This window comes from Phalacrocorax carbo, chromosome 12 (genome assembly GCF_963921805.1).
Source record: "Phalacrocorax carbo chromosome 12, bPhaCar2.1, whole genome shotgun sequence".
Lineage (NCBI taxonomy): Eukaryota > Metazoa > Chordata > Aves > Suliformes > Phalacrocoracidae > Phalacrocorax > Phalacrocorax carbo.
This window is the reverse complement of record NC_087524.1, coordinates 3,226,802-3,245,613: the sequence shown is the minus strand read 5'-3', so window position 1 is coordinate 3,245,613 and position 18,812 is coordinate 3,226,802. Positions and strand designations below refer to the sequence as shown.

The 18,812-nt window shown below is 47.2% G+C and overlaps 1 protein-coding gene across 1 annotated transcript; it reads left to right on the top strand.

The window, feature by feature from the left end:
* Positions 1 to 3,233: 3,233 nt before the first annotated feature.
* Positions 3,234 to 9,675, top strand: LOC104046116 (bone morphogenetic protein 2). Its single transcript, XM_064464492.1, has 5 exons — positions 3,234 to 3,715; positions 3,913 to 4,052; positions 4,799 to 4,915; positions 6,098 to 6,299; positions 7,936 to 9,675. Exons 1-5 carry the CDS (start codon positions 3,421 to 3,423, stop codon positions 8,382 to 8,384), a joined length of 1,203 nt encoding a protein of 400 aa, XP_064320562.1. The 5' UTR covers positions 3,234 to 3,420; the 3' UTR covers positions 8,385 to 9,675.
* The last annotated feature ends 9,137 nt before the right edge of the window (positions 9,676 to 18,812 follow it).

Sequence of the window (18,812 nt, the reverse complement as noted above, 5' to 3'; positions counted from 1 at the left end):
TAGTACAGTGCAAAGAAGTCCTGGCTGGAAAAACAGAGGTAATATGCCATCTTATTGTCTAGCTTATTAATTCAGCAACTCTAGTTTACACAAAACTATCATACAAAATTGCTGAGAGTCCAGTTTTTGAAGGGCTTGAGTAGGGCACATGTCTTGGAGTCAGGATGTGCTGGCAAGTCCGCACTTGGGAGTTTATCTCCTCCGGGAGAAGTATTTATATATTAGATACATGGTAAAAACACTCTCTGCTACTTTAGGGCCATTTATAATTTCCCTGTTCCAACATTCAAGCTAAATGCTGAATATATGCTTACTAAGTCAGTGGCTCTCTCCATCTACCCAGCCCTCACGGGACTGCTATTCTAGGCTCTGGGTGACGTCAGCACTCCTACTTCACAAGATATCGCTGATGTGGTACGGTCCTGTTCCTTCCGCTGAGACTCGGGGCATGCAGCTTTCCTCAGTAATTCAAAACTTGTTGGTGACCCTGTTTTTGCTGCCTCTACTGTCATTAAAAGTAAAGTCTAACATCTTTCACGCAAGGGTCATTCCTCTTTTCTTTAAACGGGTCTAAGACAGCTGCTGTGAAGTGAGTGAAATACCTTGTGTTCCTGTTCCCTGCCTGCAAAAACCACAGTGAAGAGCGCATCGCATCGCTGCTCTGTTCAGGGAACACAAACTGCTCCCCCCACCCCCCCAGAAAGAAGAGATCTGTTGTAAGTCACTAAACTAGGGACTACAGAACCTGCACACAGAGTGAACGGAGAAGTGTCAGGCAGCTGTGTTAAGAAAGAAGCAACTTCCAGCCCGCTCTATCCACTAATTTCTTATTGTTTGTGCTAACATGAAATTAAGGGGAGACTGGAGAGTATGTTCTGAGCCAAGCTCTTCCTTTCTGAATGGCAGGGTTGGACTTGCCTGTATGTCCAAGCTTGCTAAGGTTCTGAAATGCACAATGAAGGCTCCCAAGTCAGTTTTGCTCTGCCCACTAATGATGCCATGCGATAACCATGCTTTTTTCAATATTGCTGTCCCAGATTAATTACAATGGCATCAAAGATGATGCGGCAGGCCACATAATAAACCCCACCATTCTTACCCATAAGCTATGCCTGAAAGTCAGATGATTTTGAACTCTTCAGACCCTCCAAGCCATTTATCCAGTCATTTGAGAGAGGGAGAAGGAAAAGCAATGCCAATGCTGAACTCTTTAGAGAATCCACCTAAAATTTTAAGTTGTTAACTATCTATCATAGCTCCCTACGGATTCCCTGCTTCTCCTGGGCTCCCACAGCCACGCTGCTCACAACATATAAGTTGAGAGAACCTGTTTTTATTGTACAGAACAGGGAGGTTGAAGCCTTGCACTAATTGTAAACCAGTACATAGTATCATCAGTGGAGCTATGACCAACTCCTGCATAAGGCTTACATAAGCGGTGAGTCATACAGTCTTACGAAAGAATAGGGAGCGAGGCTTTCATTATGTTGTTTGCCTAATCAGAAATCTGAAAATAAAAGAACACAGCACTCAGTGGGTTACGTTTGGCTAACTGTAGGCTGGAATTTCTGCAGTTGCACTACTGTGATTGAGGCATTTCGTTGTTTGTGGTCCCAGCTTATATTAAACAGAGAGGATTTTTTCATAAATCTTTGCCTCTAGGGCAGAGTTAAGGTTGTTTGAGAACCCTAGCTATGTGTTTCCAGACATTAATGTCTGGAAGCAGGACCATGAGAGTAAAAATGAAGGTATATGCCTAGGGAGGATACTAGGAGTAAATGAAGAAGCCCAAGGGCAGGGTAGGGTTTGTGAGGATAAGCATGTGAAGAAGCAGTGGAGTGGCAGCGAAGCTTTTACGATGACTAAAAAACAGTCTAGTGTTGATTTCTCGTATCTTATTAGTCTTTTCATGTTCTCAGGCAGGTAGTTGAATGGATTGATGGCTGTTAGCCATGAGATGAGATACCTACAGCCCTTAGAAGAAAGCTGGAGAGTTCTGAGGATCAAAATTGGCTGTAGCTTTATGTGCAGCAACAGTGCCTTTACACCAGTCTTATTAACCCATCACTGCTTCTCATTTTCCTCCATTAGTCCTCTGCACCTCGTGGCAAACTGGATCACCAAGTTTGTCTCCTGGTGAAAAAAAACATAGCAATAGTAACTCCACATCTTTTTTCCAAACATGTGGCTACAATAGCTGAAGGCTGGAATGAGTGACAGTAGGAAGAAGTCTGGAGCTGAAGGGCTGCATGGCCAAGTCCCCTAGAAACTTTGGCTGTAGAGCAGCAAAACGTGAGTGCTTCCTGTATCAGAGCCTCTGAACGATGCAGATTAAACCTTTTCTTTTTTTAGTTCAGATGGCTAATTCAGGAGCAAGCGGAGCTATAACCTCTTTGTCACCACCTCATTCCCCCGTGGGCCCACGTGCTTGCTCAGTGCAAGTACTCCTGTCTAACACAGCGTGCCTAAGCAGAGGAGCCAGAGGACATTTCTAGCTGCCCCATAACCTGCCTCCCTTTGCTTCCCTGCCTGGAAAGGGAACACGGGGCTGTGTGGCACGAGCAGAACAGGCAGTGCTGCGTGAACCATTAGGGATGTATAAATGCTCCTCAGTAAGTTGCCAGACTGCCCTAAAAAGGACTAGTATGCAGTAGGGTCCTAGTTAGGGTTTGTGGTTTTTGTTTTGGGAGGGTGGTGGTAGCATGAAACTCCCTTCCTCAACCAAAGCAGGGGAAAAGGCAAATTATAATTCCCAAACCGAACCAGCTTTCAATATAAGCCTTAAAGTCGGCTTTCAGAAATGCGTATGCCTACCCCCATCCCTAATTACTTTGAAGCTTGGCCGCTCTTGCTCTGCTGCAATGGCAGAAAGCCGGACTCGGTCCCTAAACCCTCACCCTGGGCAGCTCTTGTGCCCAACTCGGAGCCGCAAGGCACGGCTTGAGCCCGGCCTGTCACCTGGGCCCGCACCAGGGGAGCTCTGCAGGCGGCGAGGCTGGGAGAGGCTCACGCGTGTTTTCAGGGCTAGGTTTTATTGCTGGGCAAGACAGAAAACAGCACCTGGGATCTGCAATGCCCAAATTTTAAAGCCTTTTTTTAAAAAAAATATGTAAATTTAAAGACTGAGACTTCGGGGAGTGCGGGTTTCTTTGCAGAGCCCGCAGGGCGTTCGAGGCGGGCGCGGCCGTGCCCCGCTGGGCCTCGGCGGGGCCTTGAGGGCCCGGGCAGGGCGCGGGGCGCGGCCGCCCGCCCCCGGGACGCGGCCATCAGGGCTGGGCGCCCTCCCCGCGGCGCCGGGGGCTCGCCTCGCCACCCTCAGCCTGGGCGGGCCGGGCCGGCCGAAGGGCCGCAGCCCCCTCACCGCGGGGCGCTCAGAGCCGCCGAGCCGCGCGGGCCGCCCGAGGCCGGCCTTCCCTCCCCATGGCGGCCCGCCCGCTGGGCCCGGCCTGGCTGCTAGGCCTAGCCTGGCTTCTGGGCGTGCCGGCGGCCAGCGGCCTGCCGCTGGTCCCCGGCCCGCGGGAGGAGGTGCTGGCGGCGGCCTTGCAGCGGCTGCGGGAGGTCTTCGACATCGAGGAGCTGCCGCCCGACGTCCTGCCCCGCAAGAAGCCGCCCCAGTTCATGGTGGATCTCTTCAACAAGGTGGCGGACGCCAACGGCATCACCCGCGCCCCGGGGCTGCTGGAGGGCGACGTGGTGCGCAGCTTCGAGGACCGAGGTGGGCCGGGGGTCCGGGCCGGGGCCGGCGGGCGGATTCCCCGCAGCAGCGGCCGCATTTCCCGGGCACGGAGCCCCTTCACCTCCCACCCGCCCTCTCCAGATTTGATCAAACCCGGCAGCCGCCACGGAAAACGCCGCGGGTGCAGCTTATTTTGCGGGGTTTTGCGTTGTTCCTAAAGAAGGCTCTTTTTCCAGTTCACGTGGAGCAGCACCGCTTCTACTTCGACATCAGCGCGATGGAGAAGGGCGAGCAGATGCTGAAAGCCGAGTTCAGGGTGTTCAAGCTGAAGAGGACGCATGTGTCCAGCAGGTCGGACGTGACACACTTCTGTAAGGTAAGTGGGGAAATAACCCCTCAGTTAACGCTTGCTTGTACTTTCGCTGTTAATAATGCTGAAACGAGGAGTGCAACCACGTACCACGTAAACCTGCTTTATTTTTGGGTTATTTTGGTTGTCGTCCTCGCTTTGTCTTTGCCTCCTGCGTGCAAAGAAGTAGACGCAAGGTTTTGGCTTGGGCAGCGTGCTGTGCTTTGCGCGCTGTGGCAGTGAGCTCTCCCTAAAGACACCCGTGTCAGACCTATCTCAAACCAAACCGTGCTTTTCTGGGGTTTGAGATGTTTTGAAATTCAAATCGAGTTTATCTGCTTGAGCTGCTCTAAACAGTAATAATAGCAATGAGGGACTCATAGGAAAATAGGGCAGGTGAGGACTCCGACCCTGTGTGTATCTGTTCCTTTGGCAAAAGGTAGGATTGGGCTTTTTGCAAACCTGAAGACAAAAATGTGGAGGAACAGAAGGCTTTCGTGGTGTCAGATGTTCACAATAGAAAGAAAAGGGATGGTCGGGGTATTTTTTTATAGTACCAAACAGTCCAGTATCCTGCCTCTGAACGCATCTAGAAGTAGGCATATGTAGTAATACTTGTTTTTCTGTTAAACTGTCCAAATCCTATTTTATGCCTGGTTTAGAATGATAGTACAGCTTTACAGCTATGGTGCGGCAGAATTGTGGGTGATCTTGTTTTGCTTTAAGAACAAATGGTTTCATTTCTTGTCGTTTGTTGTATTGCTCTCATCAAGGTGGAAGTGTACGAGCTCTTGGAGAGTGGAAGTAAGCCCCAAAAAACCCATCTCATTGCATCAAGATTATTGTCCCTGTACACAGAAGGCTGGGAAGTATTCAACGTCACGCAGACAGTAAGCAGAGAGTTCTGACTTGATTTTAATTCAAAATCTCCAAAGATGACAGTTAACTCATAACTCTACCCTTGCCCTTACGCTGGGTTTTGTGGTCAGCTCAAACTGAGGGGTAGCAGCAGGGGGAGAAGCTTTCTCTCTACACTCAAAAGTACACGTGGTGCTACCCGAGTTAAAGGAGAGGTGTTTATGTGCTGCTAGCAGCACAGGCATGAGAACTGAGCAACCCAAACCTAGTCCACAGGAGGGACGTTAGGCCAAGTACTTATTGTGTTAGTCCTTAGGCTGCCGAAGGAGATGGCAGTGATTGTGAGCGAAGAGTAGGTTTTTCATTTCTCCTTTTTGTTCTGGTGACGTTACTACAGAGCGGATGTACAGTGTGCTTTAACGTTGTGTTTCTGGAATGTATCATGGTTGGATTGTTTTTCATTTAACTTCCTCTGTAGACTTCTTTATTTGTTAATATCAAGATTCGCTTGGTAGATATCCATAAACTATAACAGTATGTGACAAACAAACAAACTTGATTTAAAACGTATAGTTTCTTGGGTTTAAATCTGTACTCTCAGATTTATATCTGAGAAAATAGTGGTTTTCGTTGCCTAAGCTTTAGGGTCAGAATGAACAGCGTGATTGGATGATTGGTTGAGTTGCATCTGAAGCCATGATAGGCCTGCCTGAGAACAGCCTGGCCTTATCTATTAGTCTGTAATTATAACGATTAGATAAAGTAAATTTGCTTGATTGTGAGCTAATTTCTTCAAATGCCATGTTTGTTAGATTTAAATGAGTTTTAATGGTGTGGAAAGTCTGGAGAGTTCATATTACTCTGCTGTTAAGATTGCCATGAAAAATAGATGCCTGGCTAAAGTCAGAGTGGGTTTGGTTTACTGTTAATTTTAACTCCTAGCCTCATCTATTCACGAAATTAATTATCTTCCTGTAAATGTAGCTTTGGGGAATGCATATGGTATTTCGTATTTTTGAATGTTGAGTTACTGATTTAAATATTAAACTCCATTGAATCTCAGCTATACGGTTACCTCACTACTGCGAAAATGTGTGTTCTTACGCTCCCATAGCTTGTTGCCCGTTCCCTTTTCCTAATATAAACATTGCTTAATCGTAATGCTGTAATAAGAATATTGAAACAATATTTTTGTATTTCCTTTTCATTACCAGGTTTCCAAGTGGATTGCAAACAGCAGCTCCAACCATGGCTTTTTGATAACTACAACCCATGTATTCAACAACAGAATTGAGCACAACCTGGTTAAGTTTGCTAAGAGCCAGGGCACTTTGCAGGAGAGTAGAAACGCTCTCCTTGTCCTCTTCACCAACAGCAACAAACGCAGGTCTTCCAGCTTTGTACCCTTTTCCACAAGTAAGTTCACACAATAGCAGCAGCTGGTTTAGAGCATGAACTCCCTGTTCATCCTCTCTTACCTTCCGCTGCCCCATCTGTACCTAATCTCAGTATTTACTCGCAGTGTTGAACAGGTTTGTCACGGATCAGAGCTTGGTTTGATAGTTCTTGCTAGCAGGTCACCGAGCTTTTTAAGTTGCCTCTCCGCTCAGAACTCTGTTTGCAGGAAATCTTCATAAAGCCTAGGGGGAATCTGGTTTCTTTTGTCTGTAAAGGGGTGGGAGTTCTATTTTCTTAAAAAACTATTTATATGATTTTTGTGGTGGTGAAGTTTGCGTCAAAATTGCGAATTAGGTTTAAGCTAAAAAAACACAGTGACCTGGAAAACTTTTTGAAAATGCTGGTAAAGCAACTGTAAGTAGAGTTAAGTGCAGTTTTCAAGAGCGGAAGAGGTTGTTAAATAAGCAATTTAAACCTTTCTGTCCTTGGCTTGGCTTTTAAGCACCTCTTTCACTTCGGTGACTAATTAGCATTGTGACTAAAGGCTGCTTTCATCGCAGACAACGCCCTCATCCCTTAAATTACAAAACACCGGGTCTTACCTCTCCCACTGGTCTTCCAGTAACACCAGCTAAGGCTGGATTTTAGAGCCTGATAAATGCAAAGAGCAAAAGCTGGGAGGAGGGGTAGAAATGCTTGTGTGCAGGGTTTTCTGGTAGATGATTGCACTTGCACAGTAGAAAGAAACTAGGTAGGGTTTGACAAATACTAAGAGCTAAGTGGTGAAATTGATTAAAAACAAAAACAAGGCTGGCCTGTTTATTTTTGTTTTCCAAAGAAAATTTCTGAAGTGAAATCCTAGATCCCAGTTTAATGAGCGTCAGGCTCTGTATGGGATCTGTGCCAGGATTTAGAAATTGATACCCATTTTTCAGTGAAGAAACTCCCTAGACCTGCCTGTTGTTTGTGGTCAGTGAATCTGCGCAGATCGTTCTTCCACCACCTGTGAGTTATTTTCAGCCTCCGCACGTGGATCCCGAGGTCTCCATGGACATTTATCGAGTCTTCTTCAAAGATACTTTAAGAAAGCCAAGCTATTGTCAGTAAGCTTCATTCTCTAGCAGAGTTCCATAGACTTGGTGATAATTTTTTCAGATCCAGAAATTGAAAAATATTTTTAAAAAATATTACTCTACAGGAACACACTCTGTTTTGCAAGTGTATGAGTAGAGTTCCTGGGGGGAGAATACTGGAGAGAGAAAAAGGCTGTGATTTCTGCCCTCTGCTAGCACTGCTCAGCGGGATGGGTGCTGTAGGAGTGGCCATATAAAGGCTGTTAATACCATTCGGACCAGATTCAGCCCTGAAAAGGGCCTGTGGAGTTCACAGGATGCATTTAGTATATCACTGAGCTTTTCCTTTGTATTTCTGGTGAGCTGGGGCCTTTCGGGCCCCATACATAGCAGCAGTTTTTGAAACATGGCTGAAATGGCAAGTGAGTACACAACTCTTGTGGTAATTTCACAGCTAAATGTAGTTTTTAAATCTACACTGAAGATTTTGATGTAGATTTATAGAATAGACTTTCATGCAGAAAGCTATTCTTAGGAAATAAATCTTTCTTGAGAAGGGTTAACACACAACTTCCTTTCAGAACCAGAGGTGAACCCTGCCAGTAACGATGCTTCACATGTGCCTCATGAAACTCAGATCATCAAAAGCAGCGATGTGAGCATGAGCAGGAGACCTCGAGCTGCTGCAGACCCTTCTGCCAAAAGCCAGGTAACAGCATGCCATCGAAGGGAGCTCTACGTTGACTTCCGTGCTATTGGCTGGTCAGGATGGATTATTTACCCAAGTGGATACAATGCATTTTATTGCAGAGGATCCTGTCTCTTCCCCTTGGGGGAAAGTCTAAACGCAACAAACCATGCCACAGTTCAGTCCATAGTCCATACGCTTAAACTGGCTCAAGATGTCAGCACGCCCTGCTGTGTGCCAGATGAATTGAAGTCCCTCAATCTTCTTTACTTTGATGAAAAAGAGAATGTGGTCCTTAAAAATTACAAAGATATGGTGGCAACAAGCTGTGGTTGTCATTAGCAGGACCTTCTTTTGTCAGCATTTGGCGTGTGCCTGGATTTGGTTCCCCATTTGCCACTTGAAGATACCGAGGAAGATGGCCTTTCAGTTTACAGGCAGGAGAGCCAGGAACTCGGCTGTGCTTCACATATTTCTCCCCTCACCGTGGCTGCGTGGAAAGGTGCTTAAGGCTGACTTTCGAAGAGCCGTGGGCGTCAGGAGGGCGTGCTGACCTGCACGGAGAGCGCTCTGAGTGCCTCTACACCAGAGGAAACCATTAAAACCAGGAACTTGCTATGTGAAGGAGTTGAAACACATTAAGTTAAGCATTCAAATTAAGGTCTTGTTCTGTGTATTGATGCTCAGAATTTCCTATGCTGTAACAGGCATGGCATCCTGCCTCAATCCAGGACGGGGTGGAGGTCTCTTAGTAGCACAACCTTATTCAGTTTTGGCTGCAGGATCCGTTGGGGATGTACACTCCTATGCAGAGCTTTCAGCGTAACTGTTTGCCCGGCGCTAATCTGGGAGGCCTCTGCCATCCGCAGCTCACGCGTTACCGGGAAATGCACTTCTTCCCTGTTCCTTACACAGCCCTACCAAATGCAGAGGCCTCCTTCTAAGTCCCCTTGGGACTTGCTAGCTAGTCTGAGGGAGCACATCGGTCAGCGTTTGTCTGGGAATCAGCAAACTTGAATTCTGCCTCAGGGCCGCGCCTCCGTACGGTGACGGGTCAGCGAGTCCCCCTCTCTGTAGAATCATTCTCTTTGGCCGCGGTCTGCTGTGGCTGTTAGGCTGCGTGGCAGCAGGGGCTGCCGTTGCGTATTTATACAGTGGCCATGCAATGGCATCCTAAGCTTGGGTCAGAATCCCCGTAGTTTAGCAGGAAGAAAGAAGACCACTAAGCGTCGGAGGTCTGTGACAAGATGCTGGATGCTGGCCTGGTCCTGTATCTGAGGGAAGTTGGATGGAAGGTACTCTCCGATCCCTTCCGTTCTTCTTGAAGCATAGGACATAGGCTTAAAAGGAGCCCCTCGAGGTCTTTCAGTCTTGCCACGGTTCAATGCAGGTAACCAGCCCATTGCAGCTCCTCACTTAACCACTGAATTGTAGCTTCAGCCTAATTACGTTTCTTGTCTCCATTAACCCTTAAAGGTGGCTGACTTCTCACAGAACATGACATCTCCCCTGGGTAGAAACTTGATGGAGAATTTTATTCCAATGAGATTTTAAAAAAAAATTATTTATGTAAATGTTTTTCTTTCTGTAAATACTGATGTCTGTAATAAATTTATTTTATTTAAAACCCAAACACTTGGTGTATATTAACTTAATCTGTATATAAAATGTTAATTTTCAAATAAATATAACATTGGTCTGTTTTTTCATATTCTGTTTGAGCCTCCTCCCTAGAGTTTCAAATCAAATACTTTTCCAGAAGAGAGGACATTCCCCATGGCTACAGTGGGCACTGTATCAAGTCCTCTGACTCTGTGTCAAGGAGCGAAATGGATAAGCAGAATAGATGTGTTTTCCTTCAGGGAGGATCCAGTAATTATTCCTGAAGTAAAACTCAGATTGACGCTTCTTTTCCCTCTCACTTAAGTGTAGAGCTTAAAGGCCTGCAGGTTGGGCACACGTGGTGCTCGTAACAGATCCTGCCTCATGGAAGTCCTGAACTTAATGTGCCCGAGACGGTTTCAGTTTTCTTGGTGTGTAAGGCCTTATTTTCATGTATGTTGTAACAGCTTGGGATGTCTTCATGAAAATGTCACTAAGTTAGAAAGCTGTTACCCGTTATCTAAGCAAGAACTGTTACTCACACATTTTAAATATGGACGGGAAGGCTGTGCCCCATATGTGTAGGTCAGGCATGTGCTTATTGGAGCTGCAGCCTGGAATGGGTGGAATTGGAGGAGCCTGGGCAAGACAAGGGTTTAGAAAGGATGGCAGGCATGGGTCAGTGTGGAGAGAAGGGTTTTCTTCTGCCTAGTTGTTTCTCTGGATGGCTGCAGAGGCTGTTGTGTCAGCAAAGCTGTGACACCCTGATGTCGGAACAGCTCCAAGAGCAGGTCTTGCTGCTGGGAGTAGCAGTTAAGGCAAAGGAGACGGTGCTCAGTCCAGGAAGCTCATTTCTGTTAAGGACAAAAGGCTTGATTCCCCCAGGCCAGGGGAACAGGCTGTGACAGGGCTCCATCCAGCAGCCCGCGCGTTGAAGTGGGGGTGCGTGAGCTGCACGGCGCGGGCACGGGGACCCCAGCACGACTGAATCTTCCAACCCTGCTCTACGTGCCCGGCACGAGAGAGCAAAGGCGTTCGCCCGCTCTGCAGCGCGGGCCGTCATCGCCACGCTGACCACGCTGCCACAATTCCCAGACAGGTGGCCAAAATCTTCCTCTGCCCACGTGAAACTTTGGCTGGGGGTGGGGGGAGAAGGGTGTTTTGATCGTGGTATATGGTCGCCCTGGTAAGGCGGAATAGAGATGCGGTAGCAGGGTGGTGCTGACTGCTGCACCAGCCACGCCCAGCCCTTGGATTCAGCACCCTTGGCAAAGGGAACTTGGAAAGCATAAAGGGTCGTAATCTCACTTTAATGGTTTATTTCCCAGGCTGCGGTTTTGCACGTTTCCCTTTTCGCTGCAGAGAATACCTGTGGTGGTGGAAGTCTGTAGGAACCACACCTTGGGACTGGGAAAGCGTGCTTACAGTGAGAGTCCAGGCAAGGTCGCTTCCGAAGGGTGACTTCAGCTGATGTTGTCTGTGCTTCTTTTTGTAGGGGCCCTAAGAACTGAAGCCAGAAGTTTTCACTGCCAAACAACGCTGGGAGAAGGACGGCATTTGGAAAGGACGGGCTGAGGCAGGTGCTGCATCCAACACGCTCCAGTCTCCTGTCCATGACATGACAAATGCTTCTAGCACCATCAGCTGTGTATCAGCTGCATCCTTCACTGCTCAACTCAGAGAATCGTCCAGTTTTTCCGGGATATCTGAAAAGGTTTCGTCTTGTTTCAGATGCCAGGAAAAACAAAAAAAAAAAAAGGGGAAGATTTCTTTATTGGAAAGCAAGTGTGGTTAGTAAATAAATGATGGGCACACTGAATATTAGCTGGCATAGTGCTGCCCTACAATAGGTGAAATATGCACAGTCAAGCTAGGAGCTCTCAGTAGTTTTGCACACGTTAAATTATTTTTTTCTGCGCCACTCAACATAGTCTCATTATGCCCCATTAAACCCTGATAATTAAAACAAAATATATTGGAATTGTTTATCCTGGACTTTGTAAGGAAATGAGGTTCATAATAATGCCAAGGGAAAAAATTTACACTACGCCAGAACTTGTAATTAGAATAACAATTAAGCACAAATATGCTTTTGCCTTTTTTTGTTGTTGTTGTTTAGAGTTAAGACACGTTTTGTTGTTATTCATTAACTGAAATAAGTATTCCAGAATAAGAAATGCCACACTTTGGAGTCTTGGTTTAATCAGAACACCCTATGTTTAGGTGGCACACGGCAAAGCAACAGCTCGGGTTTTGGGGCGAACAGGGGTAGCCTTCAGCAGGGACAGTCTGGGTGTGATTATACCTACCACGTTGCATCACAACAGCAGCCAGGGAAAGCAAGGCTGGTAGCAAACCCTGTTGTGATAAACACTACCAAGAGCAACGAGGAGCGCCCCTGGCCCTGGAGAGCAAATTCCTTCTGAGGGCAGAAACAAGGAACGACGGCATATTTTATTTGCTGGATGCCACCAAAGGCATCGACGCCCCTGAGGCCGAGATTCGGAGGTATACAGAGGAGGAGCCCCATGTTAAAGGCCTTGCAGCACCTCTCCTCTGCCTCCAGCTCCAAGCCTCATGGAGGGTGAGCTATGGCAGGCGTGGGGCTGCCTGAGCCGGCTCAGCTGGCGGCTGGGAGCCATTCACGGGGTGCATCTGTACCGCGCTCAGCTCTGCAGCTCAGGGTCCGCTGACCTGGATGTCTGACAGCTCGTGGGTCTCTGTGTCTTCATAGCGTGGGATCAGTGTTGACTCTCCTCTGACAAATAACAGACGTTGCATTTTATACCCACAAGCATGTGGGAAACAGGATTTCAGAGGCAGAAAGATTCAGAACTTGAAGGAGTTCCTTCAAGGAACCGCCTAGGAGGAGCATCCAGCCCCATGGGTTGGATATGTACAGCTATAGGGTTATGCTCAAACCCGTAATAAAGAGTTCAGCCTGGGTTTGGAACCAAAGAGGTCCAGGTGTGTGAGGTCACACACCTGAAGTCACGCTTGTTCTTGCGTAAGGTGGGAAGAGCACTAGGCCTGGCCCCGACAGCACCGCAGCGGGATGGCAGTGGGACCTGGGTGTGGTCTGGGGGAGAGCTAACGGCAAAGAGCACAAATCCACAGGAGGTCAGACCTCCACGGCTTGTAGAAACGTTTGTTTTCCAGTCACGAGGTATAGGTGACGGGAAGGTGCTTCGTGGCACTGGAGCAGGGGTGGGGGATGTGCTGGGGATGTCCTGGCGCAGGGAAGGCAGAAAGGATGGGCTTGGGGAAACTGGTCCGGGGTGGTTTCCTGTGCGAGGGGGGAGATAAACGTGCCTTCCCTGAGGAAGCTGGAGCGCAGCAGTGCTGTAAGCGGCTGAAAAGCCTCTGTTCTATTCTGTCTGCTCTGCAGGCTTGAAAATGATGTGCAGCATGAAGCACCCAGGTAGGAATGCTCTGGGCTGTTCCCAGACTGCCTGGCGTAGTTACTGCGGTTCCTCTTCTCCATGTAGGAAACGGGGCATTTATGTGCTTTACTTGAAAGACCCATGGAGGGTAGCGTTTGATTCCTAGCACTGGAGCTTGTCTCCTGAAAAGCGAGTGAAGTTGGGCGCCTAAGTTCCAGGGCTTGCCCGCAAATAGCAAATCCTGCAGATTGTCCCCACTCCCTTTAAGATCACACGTGCCAATATATGCAGGCAAATGCGTTTTATACATGCGATTCTTTCTTATGTACACCCACGGGCAGATGCATTCGTGTTCAGGGCAGCCTCCCTCCCGGTTCATCCCAAACTGCTCCCCAAAGGATGGTGCTACCTGCCCGTAACGGAGGCGGAGCGCTCGGGGCTAACTGGGAACATTGCCACGTCCAGAGGGTGCATTTCCATGGCTTTGTGCGAAAGTATGTCACACCCAGGCCATTTCTCCCTTCTGGCCTCGAGTGTAGCTCACCTCTAAGGAGGGTAGTTAGCAGGTGCGAATTGAGCTTTGGTGAATGCGACAATCGTGCCTTAAAGCAGCGAATTAAACGTTTTCTTTCCTCCTACTGGGTTTATTGCTAGAAGCTATTCACAGAATAAGAGGGACTGCTAACTTTCTGTTGTTACAAGGATGTGTGCGGCTATAGATTCATGCAGATACTAACTGCCCTAATTCAGAAGCAGATGACAGCCCCTCTCGGTTCTGGAAAACAAAAGCTGTACATTTTGCCTGTAAGTGGGAAAATGGCCTGTTACTGAGAAGTGATTGGCCTTCAGCTGTAACCGTGATTTGGTGATGCTGTAAATCCAGGTCTCCTGACACAAAGCAGCCTTACAGCATAAGTCCCAGTACGCTGGCTCAGATCTGCTCGCAAAAATCTTGCTTGGTTAACTCTCAGGTTAAACGGAGTTGTCAGGCAGCAGAAAAGTGGTGTGTGCGCTTAAAAATCAGTATGGACAAACAGCTGTACGGCGATCCACGCAGAAATCAGCTGTGTGTCCGTGTCAGATGTTCTGCTGAACGTGCTGAGCCAGTGTTGGCGGCCAGGGAGCTGTGTCCTAAAAGCCATAGACAAAAAAAAATTAGGTATATTAATTTCCCCCAAACATGTCTAAAACTCCCTGGGGTTAAATCAAGCTAAGCATTGGGCCAGCTTTCCTGATAGGAAGAGCCCTATGGGCCAAAGTGCTACTGGAAATAAACAATCACAGTTTTTGGAATAAGCAGTGAATTCTGGGTCTCCACTGCTACTCCTGGGATTTGCATTTTACTGCCAAAGTCCGGGCTGTAAGTGGAAGGTGTCAAGATTTTAGTGGTTCAAAATCAGAACAGATGATGTTGCAAGAAAAAGAATTGAGCAATAGGGCTTAAGACTCTGGTTTCTTGACTGGAGAGACAGATGTTTGCTGTTAGAGCTAAGACATCTCTGTTTAAAGAAAAAAACAAACGTAAGCATGTTAGATACTCCATTCGATATGTAACTTAACTAGATCAACCAATACCTTCTTGAGAATTGTTTCAGCTTATTTAGTAAGATTTTTGCTTTCTGCGCCACAAAAAGAAGAGGACCATGCACCATGCTGGGGGAACGGAAGAAGTGATTTAGTTTGCCGTTCGTATGGCATTACTCCCATGCCTGAGGTATCAAAACTACTCAGGAATAGAATCACATAAAAAATAGCCTGGGAAGGGCCTCTGGATATCATCTTTGTCCAACTTTCTGGTCAAAGCAGGGCTGACTTCAAAGTCAGAGCAGGGTGCTCAGGGCCCTCTTCAGGTCAGTTATGTATATCTTAAAAGACAGAGCTCTGACAACATCTCTTGGCCCCTGTCCCAGCGCACACCCACTCTCAGCGTGAGTATTTCCCTTGACCTCATGACTATGCTGTTGCTGATGCAACCCAAGAGGGGGTTAGGGGTTAGCATTCAGCACTGCATAGGTGCACCGAGGGCGTATGAGCAAGTAGTTATCCCTATGCATCCCCGGATAGCCGAAGGAGCCAGCCCCTGACCTGTGCCAGTATATGGGGTTGTTCCCTCCCAGGAGGCAGACTCCATGTGGTTCTGGTTGGTTCCTGTCCTGAATAACTTTCCATTTCCTAAATTCTATTTCCTAAATCTGGTATTTAGTTTTAGCACTGGGTTTCACAGCGTTTTTCTGCTTCTTTTGTCACAAAGGTTTTGTCTTGCTAAAAAAAATATTTCAAAACCTCACATTTATTTTAAGATTATGACAATACAAAGGGTTTTCTAAATTCTCCAGTGTTTCTCTGGAAATGCGCAGTTCCTAAGTGAACCTGTTAACACTTACATATTACCCCAGAAAGTTCATGCAGGTGGGATCAATAATTGCATAGATTACAAAATGAAAGTAGTTGATTTCATATGTTATTGCAAAACTTAGCTTTCTAGTTTTCTGGTGGAAAATGGGTCAGGAGGTAACTAACATATAATTTCTGAGGTGTCTTGAGGCTTCCTAGGATTGTTTCTCCTAGATGATAATAAACTCCTTTTCCCAGATGGAATATAGAATTATTATTGCAGTGACGGTCTTTCTGGTTCACAAGGGTACGTTGTCACAGGCGCTGCATTTTCAGCCCTTGTTTTACAGGCTCAAGTCCTATTTCTCACTGTAGCTAGCAGCTTCTACCAGGATGAGGTTTTGACGTGGACATTGGGCTGCTTCTCGCATGCATGGGTTGGCCTGTGACGGAGACCTAGAGAAAATGGGACAGGGATTCACCTCACCCAACTTCGGATACTGACCACATGGACACAGAGCCGTGGCACAGGCTGCCCAGGGAGGGTGCAGGGTCCCTTCCCTGGAGACATTCACCCCCCGCCTGGACGCGGCCCTGTGCCCCTGCTCTGGGGGTGCCTGCTCACGCAGGGGTGGGACGGGGTGAGCTCCAGAGGGCCCTTCCAACCCCCACCAGTCTGTGGTTCTGTGACACCAACATGTGACCAAATGAATCCCACCCAAGTGGCTTGTCCTACAAGAGCCTGGTAGTCTCAGAGCTGGACCGCAAGACTGACTTCCCGCTGGCGGAACAGTGATGGCAGGCAGCCGCCAAGTGACATTTTCAAACTGGCCTGAGACCTTCGGGAGCCAAAAACTGCTGAACAGGTGAGTGTGAGTCAGTGTGAGCACACCTGCCATCTCCAGCTGCCCACCAGCTCCCTCCCCTGGAGGCCGCTGCCGCCGCTGGTCTGCGGCGCGTGAGGTGGGTCCTCGAAAGCCACTACAGTCACCGCCTGGCTCCTCATATTGGTTTATAAATGTGACAGCTCAGAAACTGTTTCAAAGGCAGCAGTCTTTGGTAAATGGGCCGGACAGCCCATGGTCGCACCCCAGGACACCACTGCCTCTGTGGCTCAACACCTTCCAGCCTCGCTGCTGTCCTGCAGCAGGCGCTGCACAGGATGGGCAGAAATATTTTTCCTCATTGCATGAGAATCTTCAGAGTCAAGCATTCAAATCTGCTTTCAAATTTTTTGCATGCCAAAAAGCTAAAAGGAAAATTTTACTTTAAAAATAAAATAAAATTCCAGAGTTCCATAATCTTCTACTCTGGTTTCAGCAACATTATTTTACGTTTGCAGTTTGAAATTATTTTAGGATTTTCTCCATTACAAGTGCCTTTTGAACATTTTGAAAACAAAATATCAAAAGGGCAGGTTTTTTTTTTCTGTGAACAGCTTTAGTATTCAAAGCTCAACATGTAATTTTTAAAAAGAAAATAGTTAAAATATTCTGAAGACCTTAATTCTCATTCTGGGCAGCAAGAGATCTTGCTTTTGAGATCAAGAGGGAGAAAGAAGAAATGAGGAATCTTGAGATCAGACTTGCAGAAGAAGTTCTGAGACTTGTGATGGCAACCCAAATGCACATATAAAATGTGAATGTAAACTTTGAAAGTGTTGATGTAACTTGCCTAAGGACAGGCTAAGAAAATAAACCTAATAAAAAAAAAAAAAAAATGAAGCTTTGAACATTGCTAACCCTAAATAAACTCCAGAGAATGCCGGCAGGGTTCTCTGCTCCCATCCAGGCAGCGTAAACAAACTGATTGACAGCATGGCCATGGCCGTTCCACTTCCCCTGGTGTCTCTTGGGTGACAGCTCATGAATATATCGCTTGCTTCTTGAGCAAGGCCAACCTCAGGTACCAGAAGTCCATCAGCTGCCCAGCGCGCTGTGCTCCTCACGGCCACCCAACCTTTCCCTCTTCACCACAGGCTGTCATGAGACCAGCACTTTGTGGTAACTCCTGTGGTCTATCTCTGCACAGCAGCCCCCGAGGTATTTATGCCTCTCTCACTGATGGGTAAGTGACCTTGCAAGTGCCCTGATGTGTGATAACCTGTTCCTGCTCACAGTCCTGTCTCAAGGCGTCACGGCTTGCTTCACCAAATGCTCCGTGGAGGTGCCTGAGACAGTTAGGACTTGCATTTTAAGGTAAGAAAACGGGACAGAGGGCACAGGATAGGGTGGAGGAAGGGCTTTCTGGTCCTGGTTTAAGAACACATGTTGGGAAAAATAAGATTCATGAAGCTGGAGGTGAAAGGCTGAAAGGCAATATGGATGGTCTCTCAAGTTGAATTTTATTTTAGAATGCTTTAGGACCCTGCCCTAAATTTTGCATGACCCTGGATTGCCTTGCTCTTAAGCCCAAAGAATGAACTGCAATTTTCTCCTTTCCTTCGTTCTCAATAATATTCAGTTTGTTTAAATTGTTCCATCTCATTGTCCGAATCAACAAATCTCTGAACACCAGTGAATGCCATGATCAGTGTTTCAGTAACGCCCTTCCTTAGAAGTACTGTAGCACAGAGCATCCAGACCCTTGGAGATAACTCCAGAGGGATTTGGATGGAGAAAGGCCTAGTCCTGGTTTCCCATTGAATCGAATATTAAGAGGTGGAGCAGGAATGAGCTTGAACTTAAGCACGGTTAGAAGGGTGAGCTGAAGGACTGAGGAGGTGTTACACATAAACTATGTCATCCATCCATCACGAGAAGAAGAAAAAGGGGGTAAGGAAGGTTTTAATCCTTTCTTTGTGCTATTTCACCGAACAAGCACAAGAGTTTACCTTCTTGGTACTAAGATAAAGATTTGGCTTTATCCTATTTGGTGAAGAACAAGACCACAACAGCATCAAACTATCTATCCAGCTCGCATAAACATGGTGTTGGACCATCTCTATGCTCAGCCAGAGATCTGGGATGAGTTTATTCTGCCAGAAAGCTGATTACCCTGTTGCGAAGGAGTCGAGAGACCGTGTCTCTGGAGAAGGTGAGCTGTCTTCAGAATTTCTGAAGGCCCAGGCAATGGTCAACACCTTTGAAAAGCAGGTGATTGTTTTAGGGGCTCTGCCTGGATCAGGAACCTAAAACTGGGCAGCTATATGTGAGAAAATCATATCATTCCCAAACCTGCTCCATCAGAACACAGGAGGAATAAGCAATTGTACAACTGATGTCTGTTTTGAGGGCCCGTTCCTGCAGCCTTCCAAGCATCTGAAAAGTTCCACATAGACTGGTAAGTCCATGGGAGAATAGGGATGATCCAAAGAAAGCACAAACCTAAATCTGAGATGTCATGTGTCTTTCAAATTTTAACTTTGACCTTCACAGCTCTCAATCTCCGGGTAGCTCTGGATACCTTTTAGGTAACAGGAAATCACTTTTCTGCCTTTGACCAGGGTAAA

What these genes read in the sequence shown, in the direction of transcription:
- LOC104046116 (XM_064464492.1), top strand. Translation starts at nt 3,421, where the DNA reads ATGGCGGCCCGCCCGCTGGGCCCGGCCTGGCTGCTAGGCCTAGCCTGG. An exon ending in GCGCAGCTTCGAGGACCGAG is followed by an intron (nt 3,716 to 3,912) that starts GTGGGCCGGGGG and finishes CTCTTTTTCCAG; the next exon opens with TTCACGTGGAGCAGCACCGC. An exon ending in CTTTGTACCCTTTTCCACAA is followed by an intron (nt 6,300 to 7,935) that starts GTAAGTTCACAC and finishes ACTTCCTTTCAG; the next exon opens with AACCAGAGGTGAACCCTGCC.